At 34.0% G+C, this 19,492-nt stretch overlaps 1 protein-coding gene across 3 annotated transcripts in view; it reads right to left on the bottom strand.

Moving 5' to 3' along the window:
* BEND5 (BEN domain containing 5) overlaps positions 1-19,492 on the bottom strand; it is a 963,465-nt gene that overhangs the window by 894,657 nt on the left and 49,316 nt on the right. For all 3 annotated transcript variants that reach the window (XM_087732924.1, XM_087732922.1, XM_087732923.1), the window contains exon 4: positions 17,637-17,761. In XM_087732924.1, the coding sequence (XP_087589050.1) occupies positions 17,637-17,761 (125 nt within the window). The remainder of the gene's footprint in view (positions 1-17,636; positions 17,762-19,492) is intronic.

Here is a 19,492-nt window from a genome sequence, read left to right as displayed (position 1 = left end):
TAAGGTTTTCCCAAAAATGTTTCCTAAATTTAACATGTTATGATTCAGTAAGTTTAGAAAACAGCAGAGTTTTCTAATCACTGACACAAAGCGTCATGAATTACAACATTTCTGCATCTTCCAGTATTTCACTATATATGGATTAATCTTTTCACCGAAGTGCATATAGAAAAATTTTACTTGGACAGATGAGAGTACTAGAAAATCCGTATCTTTATGAAGCTCTGATACTTCAGTGAGAGCCATGCACGGGGCTGAAGCATCCATTTTTCACAGTGTTCTCCATTGCTATCAGCTGAACTCTGTACTGATACCACAGTAAGTTAGCTTGTGGCAAGGGAACATCATTGTGCCTGTTTTGACTACCTCGTCTAGAAGTTTCTCTTTACATTGCTTAGGTTACAAGTTCTCTGGCTTAACATATTTGCAAGAGTAGCACAAAAGATTGCCATTTGTCTTATTTTAACTTATGGGCATTTATTATTTATTAGCACTAACATGGTTATTTGTGCGGTAGACAGGTTTTTTTCGTTTTGTTCTTACACACTTTTCTCCCCACAGAAGTTCTCTCAAATAATTTGTTCTGAGACATTCTTTTAATAGCATGCAGATACAAAAATATAACAGTTCCATTAGAAAAGAATGAATGATTGGGAAAAGGGATACACAAACTTAAATAAACAAAATCAGTGTGACTTACACAAAGATAAGGATAGTCCCTAGGAGAATGTTAAAAACTTTGCATTTGTTCTTGTTAATTATACACTTCATCTTCAAAAACAGGCAAAAAAGAAGAATATTTTTCATTCATTTTCCACATATATAGTACATCTTTTAATAAAATAATCTTTGGGTTTAGTGCAATGCGTTTTACAGCCTGATAAGCATTACATTACATTGGAAAGTAAAATGGCTGTATCGTTTACTATGCTCCTATCATTTAATATAATATCTGTAACAGCATGCATGTTCTCACAATATTCTAACTTTACATTACTACAAAACACAATTTTATAAATTGTAAAGGTTTGTACAAATAGGAACGTATTTTAACACAGAGAACTTGACACTATCACTGCACTTTTCTTCAAAAATATTCATTCCTTTCTTTGACAATTTTTGGCTTACACAACAGGGTGCCAAACATTTGTGACAGCTTACAATAGAAAAACAATATTGCTTTTAGTTAACAATGTTAGCTATGAATATATATTGACAGCATTTTCACTGCAGATTTGCTGCCAACATAATACAAAGCAAATAGCATTCAATATGTTGGAACACTCAGGGGAATTAAAGAGTTTCAAAAACAAATTTATGGCATTAGGTGCTGCATGCTAAATCTAATGAAAATGCAAATTCAGAAGTATCTCCTGCACATACTTCATGCAAAGGAATACGGTTTGGAAAAAGTGATAAAATTAAGATTATTTAAGTCAGGAGAAAAATTATGTTAAAATGCCTTTGCTTGTTTGACTTTTTATAAAGCCAGTTTTACCACAAAAGTTTAATATTTTTCCCAAAGTCTTTCTGCTTTGTTTCCTTGCAGTACATCAGAGAGGTATCATAAAAAAATCTGAATTCCAAATGCTCCCAAATGTTTTGAGAAAATACGAATACATAGGTGTATAATTTTAATATTTGTAACTTTACTACTAACCATATACAATCACAAACATCACTGTTCCCTTGAAAGAACAGAAGCCGAGTTTTGCTTCCAAGTCAGTATGTTTATTATTATCTACAGAACAAGCAAAGTAGTGGATAGAAAATATTATTTAAATCTTATTACAATACAGTAATGCAGAGCAATGTTTTAGTGTCATCTCCTATATAATAAAGCATATTTCTTAAACCAAACATTTATTGACAGTACTTTATAAGTGACATGGCATTAATTAATAGTTTTTAAACCATTTACAAAACGAATTAATGTAGGTTAACAATACCACACTGCCAAGAAAAAAAAAAAATTGTTCAGATTTTGTAGATGTTGAATATAATTTGTTATGAATTCTGAGACGATTATGATATTATCACTCATCTATATCAAGTAGTTCAACACTGATATCTAACAGTGCTTGCAAGACATTTATATTATGTAAGTTTTAAAATAACTTCTTTAATTTCTACTCACATGATCAATACCATTTAAAAATACAACTGACCTACAGAGATCAGCATTCTTTTCCAGTATATCACAGCTGTTTTCTTCCTTACTTTCTGATATGCAATATTGCTTTTACCTGGTTGTGTCACATATTTTTAGTTCTTACTTTCACATAAGAATGACTGTATTTTATTTATTGCATTTCTTATATAAAACTCTATGCGTTACTTGCAAACTAAATAGACCAACTACACAAGTGACCGTGACTAGCAGAACTGAGGTGAAAGATAGTATTAATCAAAATGTTTGCAACTGCATGGGTTTTCTTTGTTTTAATTCAAACGGTTTTAACTAAAACTGATACCTATTTGGGAAAAAAAACCTGCTCTGTCATATACTCATGTTTTGCAAAGTTCTTTCCAATTAATCTAAGAACATTCTCTTATTCTCTAATCTCCTAGTAAATGCTCAAAAAATAGAAGTGACTAAGATTTAACAATCTTGATATTTTCTTAGATAGCTATAAAATCATATAGTTTGTGAAAACAAATTCTTCATAGGTTTCCCTCCAATCTGACTGAATTGTTGAAATATATTTTGTACCTTCTAAAAAACAAAGAAGGAAAAAAATGGGAAAAGTATCTTATTTGTAGAACAATATTTGTATTTAACCACTGAAGTGTAAAATTAGTATAATCCATAATTATCAAACTCACTATAACATTCAACAAGTTATGAATTCCAGGTTTATTAGAAAGCTGAATGGAACATATTTTAGGATTAAACTTGGCCATCACACACAGCTTACCATGAGACTCATACTACTTGCATTATAGAATAGTCTAAGCTGCAAAATTCTACTGTACTTCCCACTATGGTGAGAGATCCACAACTCTACATTTATATCAGCAAAGGAAAATCAGGAAATGCAAAGCTTCACTTTTTGCTAAGCTATGAATTTGAAAACATGCTTTCTAGCACATCAAGCACAATATGGACCTGTATACTATAAGCATCAAACCAGTTAGTTTTTTAAAAGCTGAAAGACTCTTACACTGGTGAAGATGGAGTAAACACAGTTAATTTGTTAACATCTGCTCTGTCTCTTTTCACTGGCTGTCAAGGAAATCATATTTTCCATTTTTTTCAGTATGTGCTTGGAAAGGATTTCCTAGTAATCTACACTAAATCTCACTGAAGGGTGACAACAGAAATCAATATGTGTCTCTGAAGAATAATCTAGCCAAACATTTACATTTAGAATATTCTTTTGTATTTATGCATGAGAAATTCCTGGCAAAAACAAAATCTCTTCCTGCATACATACAATCTCTTTTTATAGGCTGATTTTTATAATGAGCAAGATTTAAATCAATAAAATAAATACATGTTACTCAAATTAGTTTTGTGATAAAAACAGCTAGAATCCATGTAAAATAACAATTTACCTAGGTAGGTAGCTATATTAACCTCTGCTTCAAAGAAATTTGTTTGGTCCTTCTGCAGCCATAGGGAAGAGACAACCCACAGGGAACAGTTATTGTAGTTTCATCCTGGCTATTCCAAACCCATGGAATTGCCATTCCACATGCCTGCCAGGAAGGATATTCTGTTTACTCTGGCTATTGAGGCGATTCTAAATCTAACACTGGAGGTACTCAGCATCAATGTCAAATTTCCAGGGGCAAGCATGTCCTACCATGAATCCCACAATATTCTGTAGTCCTCTGATGTTGGGATTAGTTTTGCCCACAGAGTTCACAGATCAGAATACGAACATGTAACAAGATGCAACGCAAGCAGCATTCTACTTCTCTGCATCACCCCAGAGTATGACATGGTCTTGCATTGAAATACGCAAAGGCATATGAAAACCTGCTAGGAAAATCCACACACCAGTGTAATATATTACTTATAAGAATTTTAATAAAAGATTTCTGTGAAGCTTCATGTGAGTTTTCAGAGGGTAATACAAGGACAATGAACACAACCCCCTTCAAAAAAATTATGCTATGCAACTAGAAAATTAAATAAGCGTTCTTAAGCGTTCTTAAGAATCATCATTTCAAGACAAGAAAAATACAGTCAGATTTGTCATTCCAATAAAAGTCTCTTACAATGTGCAAGGTTAAGGATCTGAATTCATGGACCTCAGTGTTCAGTTGGAGGCTATATATGTGAAATGAGCAAAAATGTTGATAAAAATATTCTTCTCAAAACTGAAAATTATAATAAGGAAGTGGTTGTCTAATTTGTTGTCACTTATCTTGGAAAATTATTAGGGAAAACGAGACTGATAAACAGAAGCAACAACCCTGCTCAGTGAATGGCTTAGAGAAGACAAATGTTTGGGGGCAGATTATTTATATTGCTTATACCAAGCTACTAAAAGCTTCAGAAAGATTATCCTTTCAATGACAATGTAAACCCTATTCAACAACATACACCAGATTTAGCAAAAACACATGCAGTTGTTTTAAATCTATACTGAATATGTTCCACTGTATATACATCCTTTAGTAAAAATAGTAATAAAAAACTCATTTCTACTTGAAAAACCTTCCGAGTTTTAGCTCCTACATAACATAATGCATATTTAGACTAGCATGTTATTCAGTAAAAGATGTCCAAACAAGATTATTTGATGTTGGAATAGTCATCTCAGAACAACCAGAGCAATGTAAGGTAAAATAATTGTCAAGTCAATCTCTAGCTTACACTTTATTGCAGAAATAAATTGAACTCTGCTCTAGCTTTTTGACACGTAATTCTGATACTAATGGGTTCAAATCCATTTCTCTTTGCTCTCCTTCCTAACAGGAAGCTTTATGTAATACTGTGTCAGAAATCTACCAGTTACTGGCTAATGTTTCCCTTAAATAAAAAGTCTCTGCCTGTAATAGTATTAACAGCTGCCATCAGTTTACAGTAATGAGCTACAGTTCATCATGGTAGTGCTACTATGAAAATTAGAAGCTTCCATGAAGCTTCTCAGTTCAAAAAAAAATTATCAGTCATCATGAGCAGTGGTGTAAGAGCAGATATTGTCTATCTAAGGTTTACAGTCCAGATCCTAAACTGGTGTAACTGTACTCAATCACTATAATTGTACACAGTTTATTATACTGTGTTATGTATAAAAAATACAGCAGTTCAATTTTGAGGGTCCCTATATAAACCCAGTGATATTTTCCTTAATTTCTCAAAGCAAAAAATTGCACACTCATTTTACAGAGTATTTCACAGCCTCTTCAATAGAAAGTTTAAAATATTTTTTGCTGGAGGAAACACAACGATTTAACTCTATGTACTGTAATATCTTGGGTCACCTATACAGTGCAGAAGAATCTTCCAGTTTCAATTAACAGTAAAAAAAAAAAAAAAAAAGGATAAGTAGCTACAAACCATGGCTTTTTAATTTTCTTTGCTCCCTTAAAAAATTGAAAATGCATATCTTAATGCTTGATACCTCCAGAATTCTATAAACTAAGCATATATCTATAAGCAGTATAGCAATAGAACAAAATATTTAATCGAGATTAGGATGGGATTTTCTGGGGAATTTAACATAGTAGGAACTTTGGTCCCTCTGAAATCATTGGGAGATATGCTATCTCATTCTACTATAAAACAGACAAATGCTATTTTCATATCCTAATGGCAAAAATGTTAAAAAACCTTTTTGTACAGAACTAATTTTGATGAGCCATTGTACATCTGTTTTTTTCCTAGAAAATACCCTTATCTGTTTTTCGAAATTACTTGTAAATATAGAGCATATCCAGGTTTTTTAAAGTTTCTTTAGGCAGAGGTGGGAGCAGTGTAGAAGAGGAAACTAAATAGACTAAAATTCTCTAATTTGGATAAACTGTATGAGTAAGCGGAAATATGAAGTTTATAAAAATCACAAATCAAGTGAGCAGATAAAAAATTATTCACTATTTCTCATAACACAAAAATTACATTAAATATTAACCAGCATATTTAAAAAAGAGAAAAGTACTTTTCATACAAACTGCATAAATAAGATGCAGAACTCAGTGTTCCAAGATCACAATAAGTATGAGCAGATTAGACAAGGATGATACAATTCATAAAGTCCACCTATGCCTGTAAAAAACAACAATCTGGAGGCAACTACTGCAATGAACCTGGTGACTTCTGACAGCCTGTACCTAATTTAGACTGGTGGGAACTCACAATTCTGTGGTGCCGCAACATGCAGTGCGTGAGGAATAATTGCCAGGCTGGCCTGCAGGGCACCAGGGTTTTCCTGTAACTTGTGCAGCATGCATAGGTCATTTCTGCCTATACAATTAACAGAGGAACCGAAAGGAAGGATTATTCCCAGTTATTACTAATATTTTTAAAGCATCAGCTACTGGAAATTGTCCAGATTAGGATACCAGACTAGACAGCTCCTTTATCTGACCTGCTGTGCCACCTCCTTACTTTTACAGTAAAGCCAAAACCAAGACAATGCCATAAGTGAGAAGATGGACTCAATTACAGTGGCTGTTGATGGGAGAATGGGAAGAGCAGATGAGAATCTGAGATGTAGGGCAGTCACAGCAAGAATGACAGTGGATTGCTTTTTCACCATCTTTTCATTACCAGACTAGTCCCCTTCACGGTCACAGGGCAGTTCCAGTTCAATGTTCTGGAGTAACTGGCTGCCTCCTGGAATAAACAGTATTGGCACTATACACTTCGAAGAAGGTAAGTTTCCATCTTTCAGTGAATCAGGTTAGTTCAGTCAAGAGTTACTCATGATTCTCTTGGACAACCCACGAACATTATGGTTTGGACGCGCAAGCCCTGAGTTACATTTGTGTGTCCAAGAAACTTGCTGAACAAAGTGCTGAATGCTGGGATTAAAAATGAGTTACCAGTTGGTAAATGCAAGAATGAATCCACACTGCCTAGGAGGGTTTCTCAAATGTGCAATCTTTTCAACAAAGTACAATAATCCTACATCTTTGTGGCACTTGATGTCCGATTCTGATGGAGATTATAGGTGCTCAAGAACAGTGAAAGATTTACCGCTCTTCACAGCTCCTTTGCTCCACCTAACAGCTTCCACAGAAGCGAAGTGGAAGGCTTTTATTGCCTATAATGTGGCACAACACTAATTTTCAGGAATTTGTTTGTCCTTTCAATATTAATTTTTCTATTTTCTATTTCTCATTTTCACCATCAAAATTCAAGTTTTCTCTGCTTTTTCTTTCACTTATTGTAAGGTATCAGATATGTAAAGACACTGTGCACAATGACCCAATATTGGGTTCATATTGGGTTCATATGTTAAAATCACAGGCAGCATGCAACAATAATGAAGGAAATGTGTTACAAGATCTAGGTGTCCAGTTCCACCACCAACAGTTAATAGCAGAATAGGGGATTACCGCAGCCATATGTTTAATACACTCAACGACGATCAGCAGCCAGAATACTGCCTTCACTGCTCTTTCCCAACTAATTCCAAAATAATTACCTCATATGGAATATCACTACTATTTCATTCTTAGACTTCCTTGGTGGCAAGAAAAAACATAACTTTCTACAGTTTTTCAGCAGTAGCTTCTCTTTTTCTGCCCTGCCATTTGAAGAGCAAATGATTTCCCTCCCCCAGTAACATGAATTAACCTATGTATATTTCAGCTTGTTTTTATCTTCAAATTCCAACAATTTCTGCACAGTATCTCAACCTTCCATGGTTCAAATATAGAATATTATGCATAAGAAAGATTAAAAAAATCTAAAAGCAGTAAAGTTTAAAACATTTCATCTTCATCTCTTCAATGTAAATATTTTTTTCTTTTACTTTAGTTACATGTTTGTGCATTCTGATGTAAATACTTTTCAGTAATAAAAGCAGAATGAAAGGAAATTTGCATGGAAGACAATTAACACTGGAACTAAAAAAGCGGGTATTTAATCATAAATAAAAAAGTTTTTAAATTGAAAGAAAAGTAAGCATGTCACATCACTGACATCAAGATCATCATAGTGCTGATTTTGTTTATGGCATTTATAATGTATTTTTGACATTTTGAGTGACAGATGCCACCATAATAGGAAATTAAACACACCTGGTCATTAGTTTCCCGTAACCAAAAGCCAAAGCCAGTGTTAAATCTGAAACATACAGTATGTATGCAATAATTACTGAACACTGACATCGAAAATGTTCTTAGAGACACCTGGAACAGAAAAAGTTTATGAATTTAACACTGTCTTGCCAAGAGAGAATATTTCATCAGGACAGCAGTTGTTTTGCTAACACTGAATACTGTCTATGTTTACTAACCTATCTGTATTCATTACTTTTTAAAGGATGATACATGTCATGACAGCTTTGGATAATTTCATGGAGATGCACACTATATTGCACTTACCAAAGCTTCACATGCACCCTCAATCTATTCCAAGCACAACTGAATTATTGATCCAAAATAAAATTATATGTACTTGAAAGGATTCCAACTTGGAAGAATCATCATTTATAAATCTAATTTTATACATGACCAATATAGGCACAAGTTTCCAAAATGGCAAAATTATTTTTCTTCAAAACTGCAGTATGTTCAATTGATTTTTCTTTTTTTAAATGTTGAGATGAACATGCAATCTATTTTAAATGTCATCACTTTGTTTCTTATTTAATTAACATTTCATATGGCTTTCTCAGTAAATAAATAATTACTACAATCACTATACATATCATCTAACCCTATGCACTTTTGACTTACAATAAAATTGTGTCACTTTCCAACATACAGATCAGTGAAACTACTTTTAAAAAGTCCAAAGGCTCCTTCGAAATAATCCATTATGGTTTTTAATACACATTTCAGATAATTCAAGCCCTTCCCTTATATAAAGTAATGGATCCATATTACCACATGCTATGGTATCATAAGATCTTACAAAATTTGCATCATAAATCTGGCTCCACCATTCTTTCTTCCATTTTTTTTTCAAGTTGAATGGCATGTGCTATATACAAAATAGTCTACTTACCCTGTACTAACTGCAGTTACTTAAAAGATATTGTCCAAATGCAGTCAACTCAGCCTTTCATGTTTTCAAGGCAGATGGATATATATGTATGCACATATGTATACGTAAAATACACATACACACTCAAATGTAGCTTTAAGGAACTTGGCCAGTGAAGTATAGGCAGTGCAACATTATTGTATACAGTGATGACGTCAAACTAAACAAAAACTAACAGAAAGTCCAGATTTTTGCTGCTTCTAGATTCTGAAATATGCATCCCAAAGGACACAAACACATAACTCTTATTTTGCTTCAACTGTTGTCATATTTGCTAGTAAACACTAGAGAATTTTTAGTGAAAGCATTCTCTAATTCAGATTAAATTTATTTACCTGCATAAGAAACTGATTTTTCCTGACGAAAATGTTTCAAGAGAGCTTCACTTCCTTTTTAATCTTGCTTAGAAAAAGAATTATAACTTCAGCACTTCTGCAGTGTATGCCTTTCTCCAAGGCAAAATAAAACAGTGAATGATAATGACTGATAAACCCAGAGGCTTTAGATGAATGTCAAAATTTAAATCTTGACCAAGTTCACACACAAGAACTGAAACCCACTATTTGGTAGCTAAAAACAAAGGAAAAACATCACTCACATATGAAATAAATAAAAATTTGATACTGATCTAACTAAATCAATACTAAAATTACAGTAAGCCATGAATTAAAAGTTATAACAGTGATGCTACTTTCAGTTTCATCTTCAAGTCAAAATGGCAATGTGAGCTGGAAATATGGGGTGACAAAAACCATTCAACCCTTTATGGCTTTGGAGGAATGGCTCAAGTGCTTTCAAGACACAGATGGAAATTCAGATGTCACTATTGACTGAAGGACCCCAATTTCAAACACATGAGCTAGCAAACACATACAAACATGGACTTGAAGAAAGAGCAGCTGAGAGCCTTCATCACTGAGAGTTAACAAACAAATTAAAATTAATTTCATTTTACTCAACCAAATAGATGGACAGCAGCATGAAAACAGAGCCTGATAACTCAAACTAAGTCAGCTTGATACTTAGGTTAGACTTTGACATATGTAGAATAGGACCAGATTTCCTGGAAAACTGTCATTTAATATCTCCACTCCAGTTGCCATACATGAAGTCATAGCAGAGGTAAAACTGAAGAGTATCCACAGTGTTTCTCAGAGATACCAGATACTCAAAATATCACTGAGGAACAGGAACTTAAACAAATACTGACAAATAGATGCCTATTTGAGAACTGCTAAATAGATTCATAATTTTTATTTAGGGAAGTAGAAAGCCTAGGGAGGAAAGAAAAAAAAAAATTCAGACTCAGAGTGATATTGTTCTGATACAGGGGTTGGTACAGAAAATTATCCACAAAACCTCTATCTTTCTGGACTTACATGTATTTCTTGGTATTTTCATACCATTTATGCTAAACAAAACGCATTCTTCTCAGATCGCTTAGTACTAATTCATAAGAATATTGTAAAACAAAAAGGAATCAATCACAGAGTTTTGCCTACATCAGTAGTCACCTGATACTTGTGTTACAACTGTTCCTGTCTTTTGACAGAATAAAGTCAGTTAGAAAGAAGCTTCAAGAACTCAAACGCTCATATCTCAAAACTTTCTATTCCTAAGACTCATTTTCTTTTTAGTATTGGAGATTCTTATTGCTGCCAAAAAAAAAAAAAAAGCGTTAAACTACTCACCCATAAAATTTTGCATGAAATTTAAATATAAATATTTCATTTTCTTTGGTAGTAGATCAACCCAGCAGCAGAGATAAATGTAAAACTCACCCATTCTGGTACATTGTTACATTTATATTACCCTATGTTTACTTGCATGAAGTTTTTCTTTTACGTTTACATCCATGTTTTACATTACTGGCAGCAACAGTAATAGATATAAATTTCTGCCACAAAGTTTTCATACAAAATTGAATTTCATTTTAATTGTTTACTATTTAATAAACACATAAAAAGAGGAAAAGAATTAGGCAAGTACGCATATTTTCGATAAATAGCAAATTTGAAACACTGTACCTTTTTGGACAATAAATGCTACAGTAAGCTAGATACTAAGCTTCTTTTAAAAGCTAAGCAAAATCATTCTTTAAAACCAGATTTATAAGAGTGATATAAATTTAAAGCTTATCTTTTCAGCAACACAGACCTTGTCTTATGCTTTAAAGATTCTGATTTGGTACCAAACAACATCACAGCACTCTTAATCTGAGTCCCAGCAAGATTCTGCTGCGTTACACTGCAATGGTTGTATGGAGTATAAAAATCAGTCCAACATAAGCATTCTTAGTAATCAAGTTCTTATACACATTCAGATACGTCAGTGAAACCATCTAAGATGACAGCTTTGTTCAGATTGCTTATTAGTTCTACATGCCTAGTTGTTATAAACTTCCAAATTTCAAATTTCTAAATTTTAATTCATTAAGTGTGCTTGGATAGGCAGTGCATAGGTATCAGTAACCTTTACCTTTAACCTCTTAAAATTAGATGATTTTCAAGAAAAGTATCAGAAGTGAGGAAACAAATTTATATGACAAAACAAAACTGGTACATGAAAAAGATTAGGTTTTGTCTACCTGTGTAAAGGGTGAATAAAATACCAACATACAGGAAGAGGTAGAGGTATCTTTCTAGCACACTAAAAAGTAACATAACAAAAACACATAAAGATGAGTAATAGCTGGGGACTCCCTAAACAGGCAAAATTCAAATAATCTAGCAATTCTCCTCATAAATTATTATAAAGAGCTATTTAGAGAGACTACATGAGCTGACCAGAAGAGCATTAATAAATTATTAATGCAAACTATTCAACAATGAATTACTTAGCCCTAATTTAGTAAGAAGGTATATGTAATGAAACACACTACAGAAGATACATATTTCAGATTGGTTAGGAAATGTTGCAAGCCAAAAAATGCTTTATAGAAGTTTTCAAAATTTCAGAACTGCACTCCTTCATAAAAACATATGCACTTTTATACATATGTTTTCCAAAGCTAGGGAAATGCAATATAGCCTGTAATGCACAGTAAAGAAAATACCTGTCTTATAAAATGAGAAACTGGAAAGACTAGATGTTATAATGCATCTTGATACCAGTAACTTACATCACCAAATGACAACAGAGTGAAGAATGTCTGCTTAAGAAGAATGTAAAAAGGTAGCCTGTTTCCAACTTTAGACTGCTTTTGATGTCATCCTTACTCCATCTTACTTTGGAGGAAGCTTCTGCAGGAATTAACTGTACAAGATGAGTTCTTAAGCCAGAAAAAGAGCTTGAGTACCTCAAATCATGCCTGTTTTTCTTTTATTCCCCCTTGCTTCTCAAAAATGTATCAATTGGTATAATAAAAGACGTTATCTCTCCCTATACATATACCATTCATATCTTTAAACAACCACAGCTGTAACATCACAATGAAGCAGTTGTCTGCTAAGGATCATGGGTTTGTTTTAGGACAGTAGAAAGAGGCCTGAAAATCTAATCAATTAAAGACAACAGAGATTTTACAGCCTTTTTTACTTTACAAAACAGTTTAGGACAAAAAAGAGAAAACTCTATAATGAGAGCTCCATGCGTTCATAATAATGTCCAGCTATGATATTATCTGTCTTCCCTTGGCATCCTGTTTAATTTCTGAAGAAGAATAGGCTACCCCTTTTTCCTGATCCACACATATACCTAACAAAAAAAACCAAAAAATCTTGAGTCAAAATTCTAGCCTCAGTCCAACTGCAACTGAAGTAACAGAGAGAATGTCTTTGAAGTAAATAACATTTGGTTCTTTGATTTTAACCTTAATCTGGATTGATTTATTAACTCTAAGTAATGATCAAATCCTAGCTGCCAAATATCCATTCTTCTCCTCTATCCTTCTTGGTATATTTTGTCAGTACCTTTGTGATGAAGAACTCCAAATGTGTTTATCAACACTTACAGAACAAAATTTGGCACTATTAGGAAACCCCTTCTGTTGGAAATTCTTTTTTTAATCTCAGTGAAAATACCATTTCTGAACATGATTCATCAGACAGCAGAGTTGTTCAGGGTACATACACATACAGAATATATTCACGCAGCCTAGATGTGCATTACTTATTGGTATAATATGGTTGCTGTTTGTTAGAGTAATTAAAATCCTTGCAGATACGTTTAATCCTTTCATCACTTTGTTGTATTCAACTCTTATCTCTTCTCAAATTCCTCAAAAGTAAATTTTCCAGGACAGAGATCATCTTTTTCTAGTGTGGCTACATTATCTGGAACAGTGAATGCCAACTACTTGATTATAATTTCTGGCTATGTCCCCAAGAGAAATAATCATTCTTTTCACCTGTAAAATCCTCCAATATTGGTATACTAGCATATTTTTATAATTTATCACACGTACACACATGTCTTTTTTTGCCCCAAATCTCAAATGAATCACTGTTGCTACTAACACCTTTAAAGACATTCTAGCTCAGAAGTAATCATGCACCTGAAGCACTGTCTATTTAAAATATTTGAAATGCAATTTGGAGATGACATTTGTTCATCCAATTTCCGGTTCCACAGAGAAGGAATTTAGCAAAAGTGTAGATGGTGTTGTAAGGGCCATGGTTGAAGTTAATAGGAAACAAACCCTGCCCAATAAAGAGCATTATCCAGAAACAGACAGCAGCCTGTGACATGTATATAATTAGAGAAATTGGAGGCTTTTCCCATGAGACCATGTGTTCCACAGCAAATCCTATTTCCTTCATTCTCCCTTTCATGGTTATTGTAAGTGTAATCATTGCATGATTATAGTCCTTACATATAACATATCCGTTTCTTTTTGTTTTTTCCAATATTGGTGTTAATTGAATTCACTGAACAAATGACAAAAAAATCCACATCTCAGATCTTGTCAGACCAACTGACTTGCAAGACAGAAACCATATAAGGAGACCAAAAGACCAAATTTTAAATCTCACAGATATCTTATATGATGGTTCTTTTTTTCTGTAAGTATAAACCATTAGCTAATTCTTTTGATTTTTTCCTTGCAAAAAATATATAAAATAAAACTGACAACAAAAAATGTCTGATGTAGAAGTCCAAGTCATAAAGAGCAAGAAGTTAATTTACCAGCTTCCAAGTAAAAAAAAAAAAAAAGGTCTACTGGTTCGGTCTACTGGTTCTACTGTAACATAGGGAAGTGAACATCAAAAAAACCAAGTTTATCATAAAATTCTAAAAATAATTCTGAAAAGATTAGGGCTCTTACTGCTATGCTACAGAACTTAGCTCTCTTACCTGCCCTTGTTACTGAAGCACAACAGTAACCTAAGACATACATAACAGGAGGAAGGAAGCAATCATTCTGAAAAAGACTTATGTATGATAGTGAACAACAAATTAGGCATGAGTTTCCATAGTGATTCAGCAACAAAAGGCTGCTGCAATTTTCAACTGTCTATACTGAGACAGTAACAGAGCAAAGGGACTACAGTCTCTTCTCTGTAAGTTGGGATGTTAGTATACTCAGAATTCTCCATTAAATTTTAGTTCCACACTATAAAGAAAATAATGAAGGAATTGGAAGAGGAATAATAATAATAAAAACACGAAGTTCTGCAAGAAGCAAAACTACTAAGTGCTATCGATTTGGATTTCATAGTTGGATTCTCTGGTATCTTAAAAATGCAAATTCCAATGAGTACTTTCTCCTATGCATCTCCTCTGTGGATTCTCTGATGTTTAATAAGAAATGATCTCATACTACAGCCTTTCTGCCAGTGGGAACACAGATGGGTCTCTTGCCCATCTGGCAGCCTGCTTTCCTCAAACTTACAGGAATTCCTGTCCAGTGGTGTTAAAACTGGCCAAGAGTTAAGAAGCTATTGAGGGAGAAAGGAGACAAGAAAGATCAGCAGCCACACAACATCCTAGACTAGCAAGTAGGCAGTGTGATCATATAAGCTTTTTTTTCCTGGGAACCTAGGCTAATTATCAAAGGGCTGGAAAGATTCTCTTATGATTAAAGTCCAAAGGCCCCAAAGTGGAAAAATAATTAAACACTTAAAGGTAAAGTGCTCTATTGGATATAGGGCTGAAAGAACCAAACATGATAGCTAGGTTAAGACACAAATGATGAGGAATGTTATAATTTACAGAAATATAAATGTTAGCCAAGGATGATGAGGATTTATTTGTACCAAGAGGAGCTATTACTAAGCTGAATTGCAACTGGGAATAGTGGGATTAAATAAAGGAAAGCTTTAGGCTAAAAATCAAGCGACACTGTAAGTGAGATGAGTCTATAGAACAGTTTTGAGACATAGGAAGTGGAAGCTCCATGGCTTAAGAAAATTAAAACTGGAAGGTAAAAAAACTATTCTCTACAGAACAATAATGCATGGATGGTGAGACTGGCAGGAATGCCTAACAGGTCTTTCTTTTCATTTATCACTAGATTAATAACACAAAATACTGCACTAAAGTTATTATAAAATCTGCACTACCATCCAGTAGTAGAACTGAAACCTAAATCAGAAATACAAGCAGTACAATTATGCATTCCTAGTATTTGTATGGCTGTTGTTTATACACTGTGTCTTTTTCGTTCACTTTTTTATCCATTTGTCCACTGTTGGGTGTCAATGATTGGTCTGATGCAACAGGAGAAAAACAGGATGGATGATTTCTAATTCAGGTAATGAAAGGAGGTTTCTTGTTTTCTCACGCAATAAATTTCTTTGTGAGTAAAGGCTTTAGTGTGAAACGTTAAGTAAAACTGGAGATGTTCTTATAATGAGAAGAAAATCTTCAACATATTTTCAAATATAAGTAAATAAAGTTGTTTAAGAATTTGAAGTTGAAGGAAGAGGAACAATGAGAAGGAAATGTAACATAGACAATATATAAAACTAATAAAAGTAGCTACTCCTTTTGAGTCCTCATCTAAATGGCTGAAACCAGACCTAGGATATATAAATGCATAGATCTGCCTTCCTTCCACATGATACATCAAAAATAAATATAATATTATATAGATAATTGTTTATATAGAGTTATTAAAATATCTACTTTTACACATAAAGTGATCAAAGTTACCTGTGTATTAGTGCAACGTTTTTAAGCAATACTGAATGGTATGGGTTTCCTTGTTATTATTTTCTAGTAAAACATAAAAGAAAATAATCAAAATGCACAAACCAGATTACACAGTATGTTTGATGTAGCAATTTCTAACATTCATTTAATATAGCTGAGCTGCAATGACTAATACTGCCCATGTCCGCTAGTACAAAGACCTAAAAAAGGTTCCAGACTAGATTACGTTCATGCAGGTCTCATTTTAACGGAAATTGGAGAGATGAAAAAAAGATTATAGGAACACACATTATAAAAACAGACCTCACAAGTCAAACTTAATAGTGAAACCATTCTCTTTCATGTAGACAACCATGAAAACAAATATCCTGTAAGCACTAGATATATATTGTATCTTTCTACCAGATCTCTTTGCCTCCTTGAGACAGATTCCCATTCATCTCATGACTATATAATTTGATCATAGTTGAGTAAGGCACAGCAGGCGAAAGGGTCTGTCTGATAAAGTATCAGGCTCCAGGAAGATAGATAAACAATTTCAGGATTTCTAGTTGTAACAGCAATGGTACAGTGGTGGATATTAAGATATTAGTCTTGTAGGAATACAAATATCAAGCTTCCGTAGTTTTTTCTCTTACTAAATATGTTTTCTTTCTATTAAGTGAAAATGACAGTCTGACTATGATAAACTAAGAACGCCAGAATAAAATGCTAGGTACATGTGAAAAGAGGAATTCAATCTTTTTTGATTTGTCAATGTGAAAGTTAGTACATAACTTTTTTTGGCTTAGTTTAAGACAAGTGAAAAAGTAGAGCAAGGAAGTTCCTTTCTTGAGGTATTTTTACTGCAAAGAAACATTATTTAAAAATAGGCGAAACAGTTGCCTATCACATTGTTTCACATTAAACCTCCTCTTTCACAAGGGACATGTTGGCAGGCAGCTCCTCTACTACGAGTCACTAGAGTAATGCCTGTTTGCAACGCTGTCTCATTGTTCTACATGTATTAAATGAAGGCTTGAGTGGTAATATTTGAACTGCTATGATGGACTTCTTTTTCATATATTAACACAAATATTTGGTTTGTATATATTAACACAAATATATAGCAGCCATTACTAATACAACTCTTGTTAGGTGGTGAATGTTACACTGTCTTTGTACTTCCTGTCTTGGATAGCTGAAAAACATGGTGATATCCAGTCATGCTGACACCTGCTTTTACTTATAAAAATTCAAAGAACAAAAATATATTTTACAGAAAATTTTTAGTTACAAACCCTGGATGTCATCTTTTTTGTTCAAGAAAATATATTCTGGAGTAAGCAATTTTTAAAGCTATCATACTATCTAATTTAGTATCACTTACCTGTGATTCTTTTACATTTTCAACAGTGAAGTTGAACCAAACTCGAAAGCGTGGGTTACAGGTATCTGGTCTAATAAACAGGTCATACTCAAACTCTGTGATATGGTCCACCCGTCCAAGGTTACCTACCAAGAACATATGAAAAAGAATGCATTTTAATGAATGGCTGATAAACTCTCAGGAACTACGCTGAGAAAAGTTTTTAAAACTTCTACCTCTGTTGGTTAAAATATATAATAAGCCTTACAACAGTTCAGAATTATTTTTAAAAGACTTAATTATAGTCACAAAATAAAATAGATACGTGTAAGCTACACGCATATGAATACACCAAAAAGAAGACAACATGTATTTTTATTATTCAATCAAATTGACTTTTTGTCTTCTCTTATCTGAGTATTCCAGTTAAGTGTCCTAACATCCTTTTAATTATTTCCTTTTTTTTTTTCCCCCCACTTTCTGATAATGTCTCTGCACCTCTATTAGCCACCACTTGTACGGATTTCTTTCTTTCTATTTGCTGCTTATGTTCAAGCACCTCTAAGATTAAAGAGTCCTCAGATTTCCACCTGGCCCCTCTGGCTGGTGCTCTGAGCATCCCTCTCTCCCCACAGATGGGCCAGCCTTCATCTCCTTTGTGATTCAAAAGCTATCTTAATACTTTGCCTTTACCATTTGAGCCACAATCACCTCCTTCCAAAGACACAAATGAGGCTGTAAGATTTCGCCTCAGCTTTTTGCTAGTGAATTTCATGGACTAATATTTTTAAATATAGTCAGAGCTACATTGTCCCCTATGGCATTATTCAGCAAGCAGCCACACTGGCTATAGAAATGAAGTTCAGCACTGGGAAAACTTGCTAAGTGCTTTTAAATTGCTAAATTGGCATTTTTCCTTTGAAGTGTGCCAAGATTCTTAAAGACAGGGTTCAGACTGCCCATTTCATTCATACACTAGAAAAATAAGACTTCACATTTTCCTGATCCAATCCAAAAACCATCTTATCAGGCCTTGTAAGACAAGGCCATGCTTTAGCTCACATGCTAAATTATACTTATTAAAAAAAAATACCACTGTAAGATGACCTGGTTTTATGGTTTCAGATATATTTTTGGGTTTAGATACATATTTTTGGGTTGGATATATACTGTTGGGTTCAAATAGTTTTTTATAACGCAATTTGAGCTAAACAATTCCCTCCTCAGCAACATGCTGTTCTGGGGTGGAAAAGAAGCAGGAAAAAACATTTTCAACTCTGTTCATCAATATATTTGCAGGATTTCTTCCTTATCCTAAATTGTTTCTGGCTTTACTAATTGAACACTTTTAATCTTCCCTATTTTTAATGTTATCCTCTACTTTCCTACCCACAGTCTTCTTTTCAGAAGAAAATTCTCTTCACTGATTCCCTCTGCAGAAAACCGCTTCATGCTAACAATCTGTTCCTAAACACTTGCCTGAAGGATACATTTGGCATATGAGATATTTGAAAAAAAAAAAAAAAACCAGCAATATTGTACAGCTAGAATACCTTTGCCAAATATAAATAATGTCATCTGCTGTATCGGGTGTCCGTGCCCAGGTGCCGGCAGCAGGGGCCGCAGGCCTGAGCTCTCTGAGGAGAGGCCGGGCTGCCCCATGCCAGTCACAGCCGGTTCCAGCCGGCTCCGCAACGGCCCCACCGCAGGGCACAGCTGAGCCCCTCGACAAAGGTGGTGGCACCTCAGTGAAAATGTATTTAAGGAAGGGCAAAAACGCCACACAAGCAGAGGAGTGGGGAAGTCTGAGGAGAACCAGGGTTCGAGGAGGAGAAGAAGGAGGAGGAAGGAAGGGAAGGGAGTGCTCTGAGCACTGG

The sequence above is a fragment of the Nipponia nippon genome, unplaced genomic scaffold (genome assembly GCF_047370975.1).
Source record: "Nipponia nippon isolate SJK-2023a ecotype South Korea unplaced genomic scaffold, ASM4737097v1 scaffold_5, whole genome shotgun sequence".
NCBI lineage: Eukaryota > Metazoa > Chordata > Aves > Pelecaniformes > Threskiornithidae > Nipponia > Nipponia nippon.
Note: the sequence above shows the minus strand (reverse complement) of the source record. Positions and strands in the feature narration are given on the sequence as shown.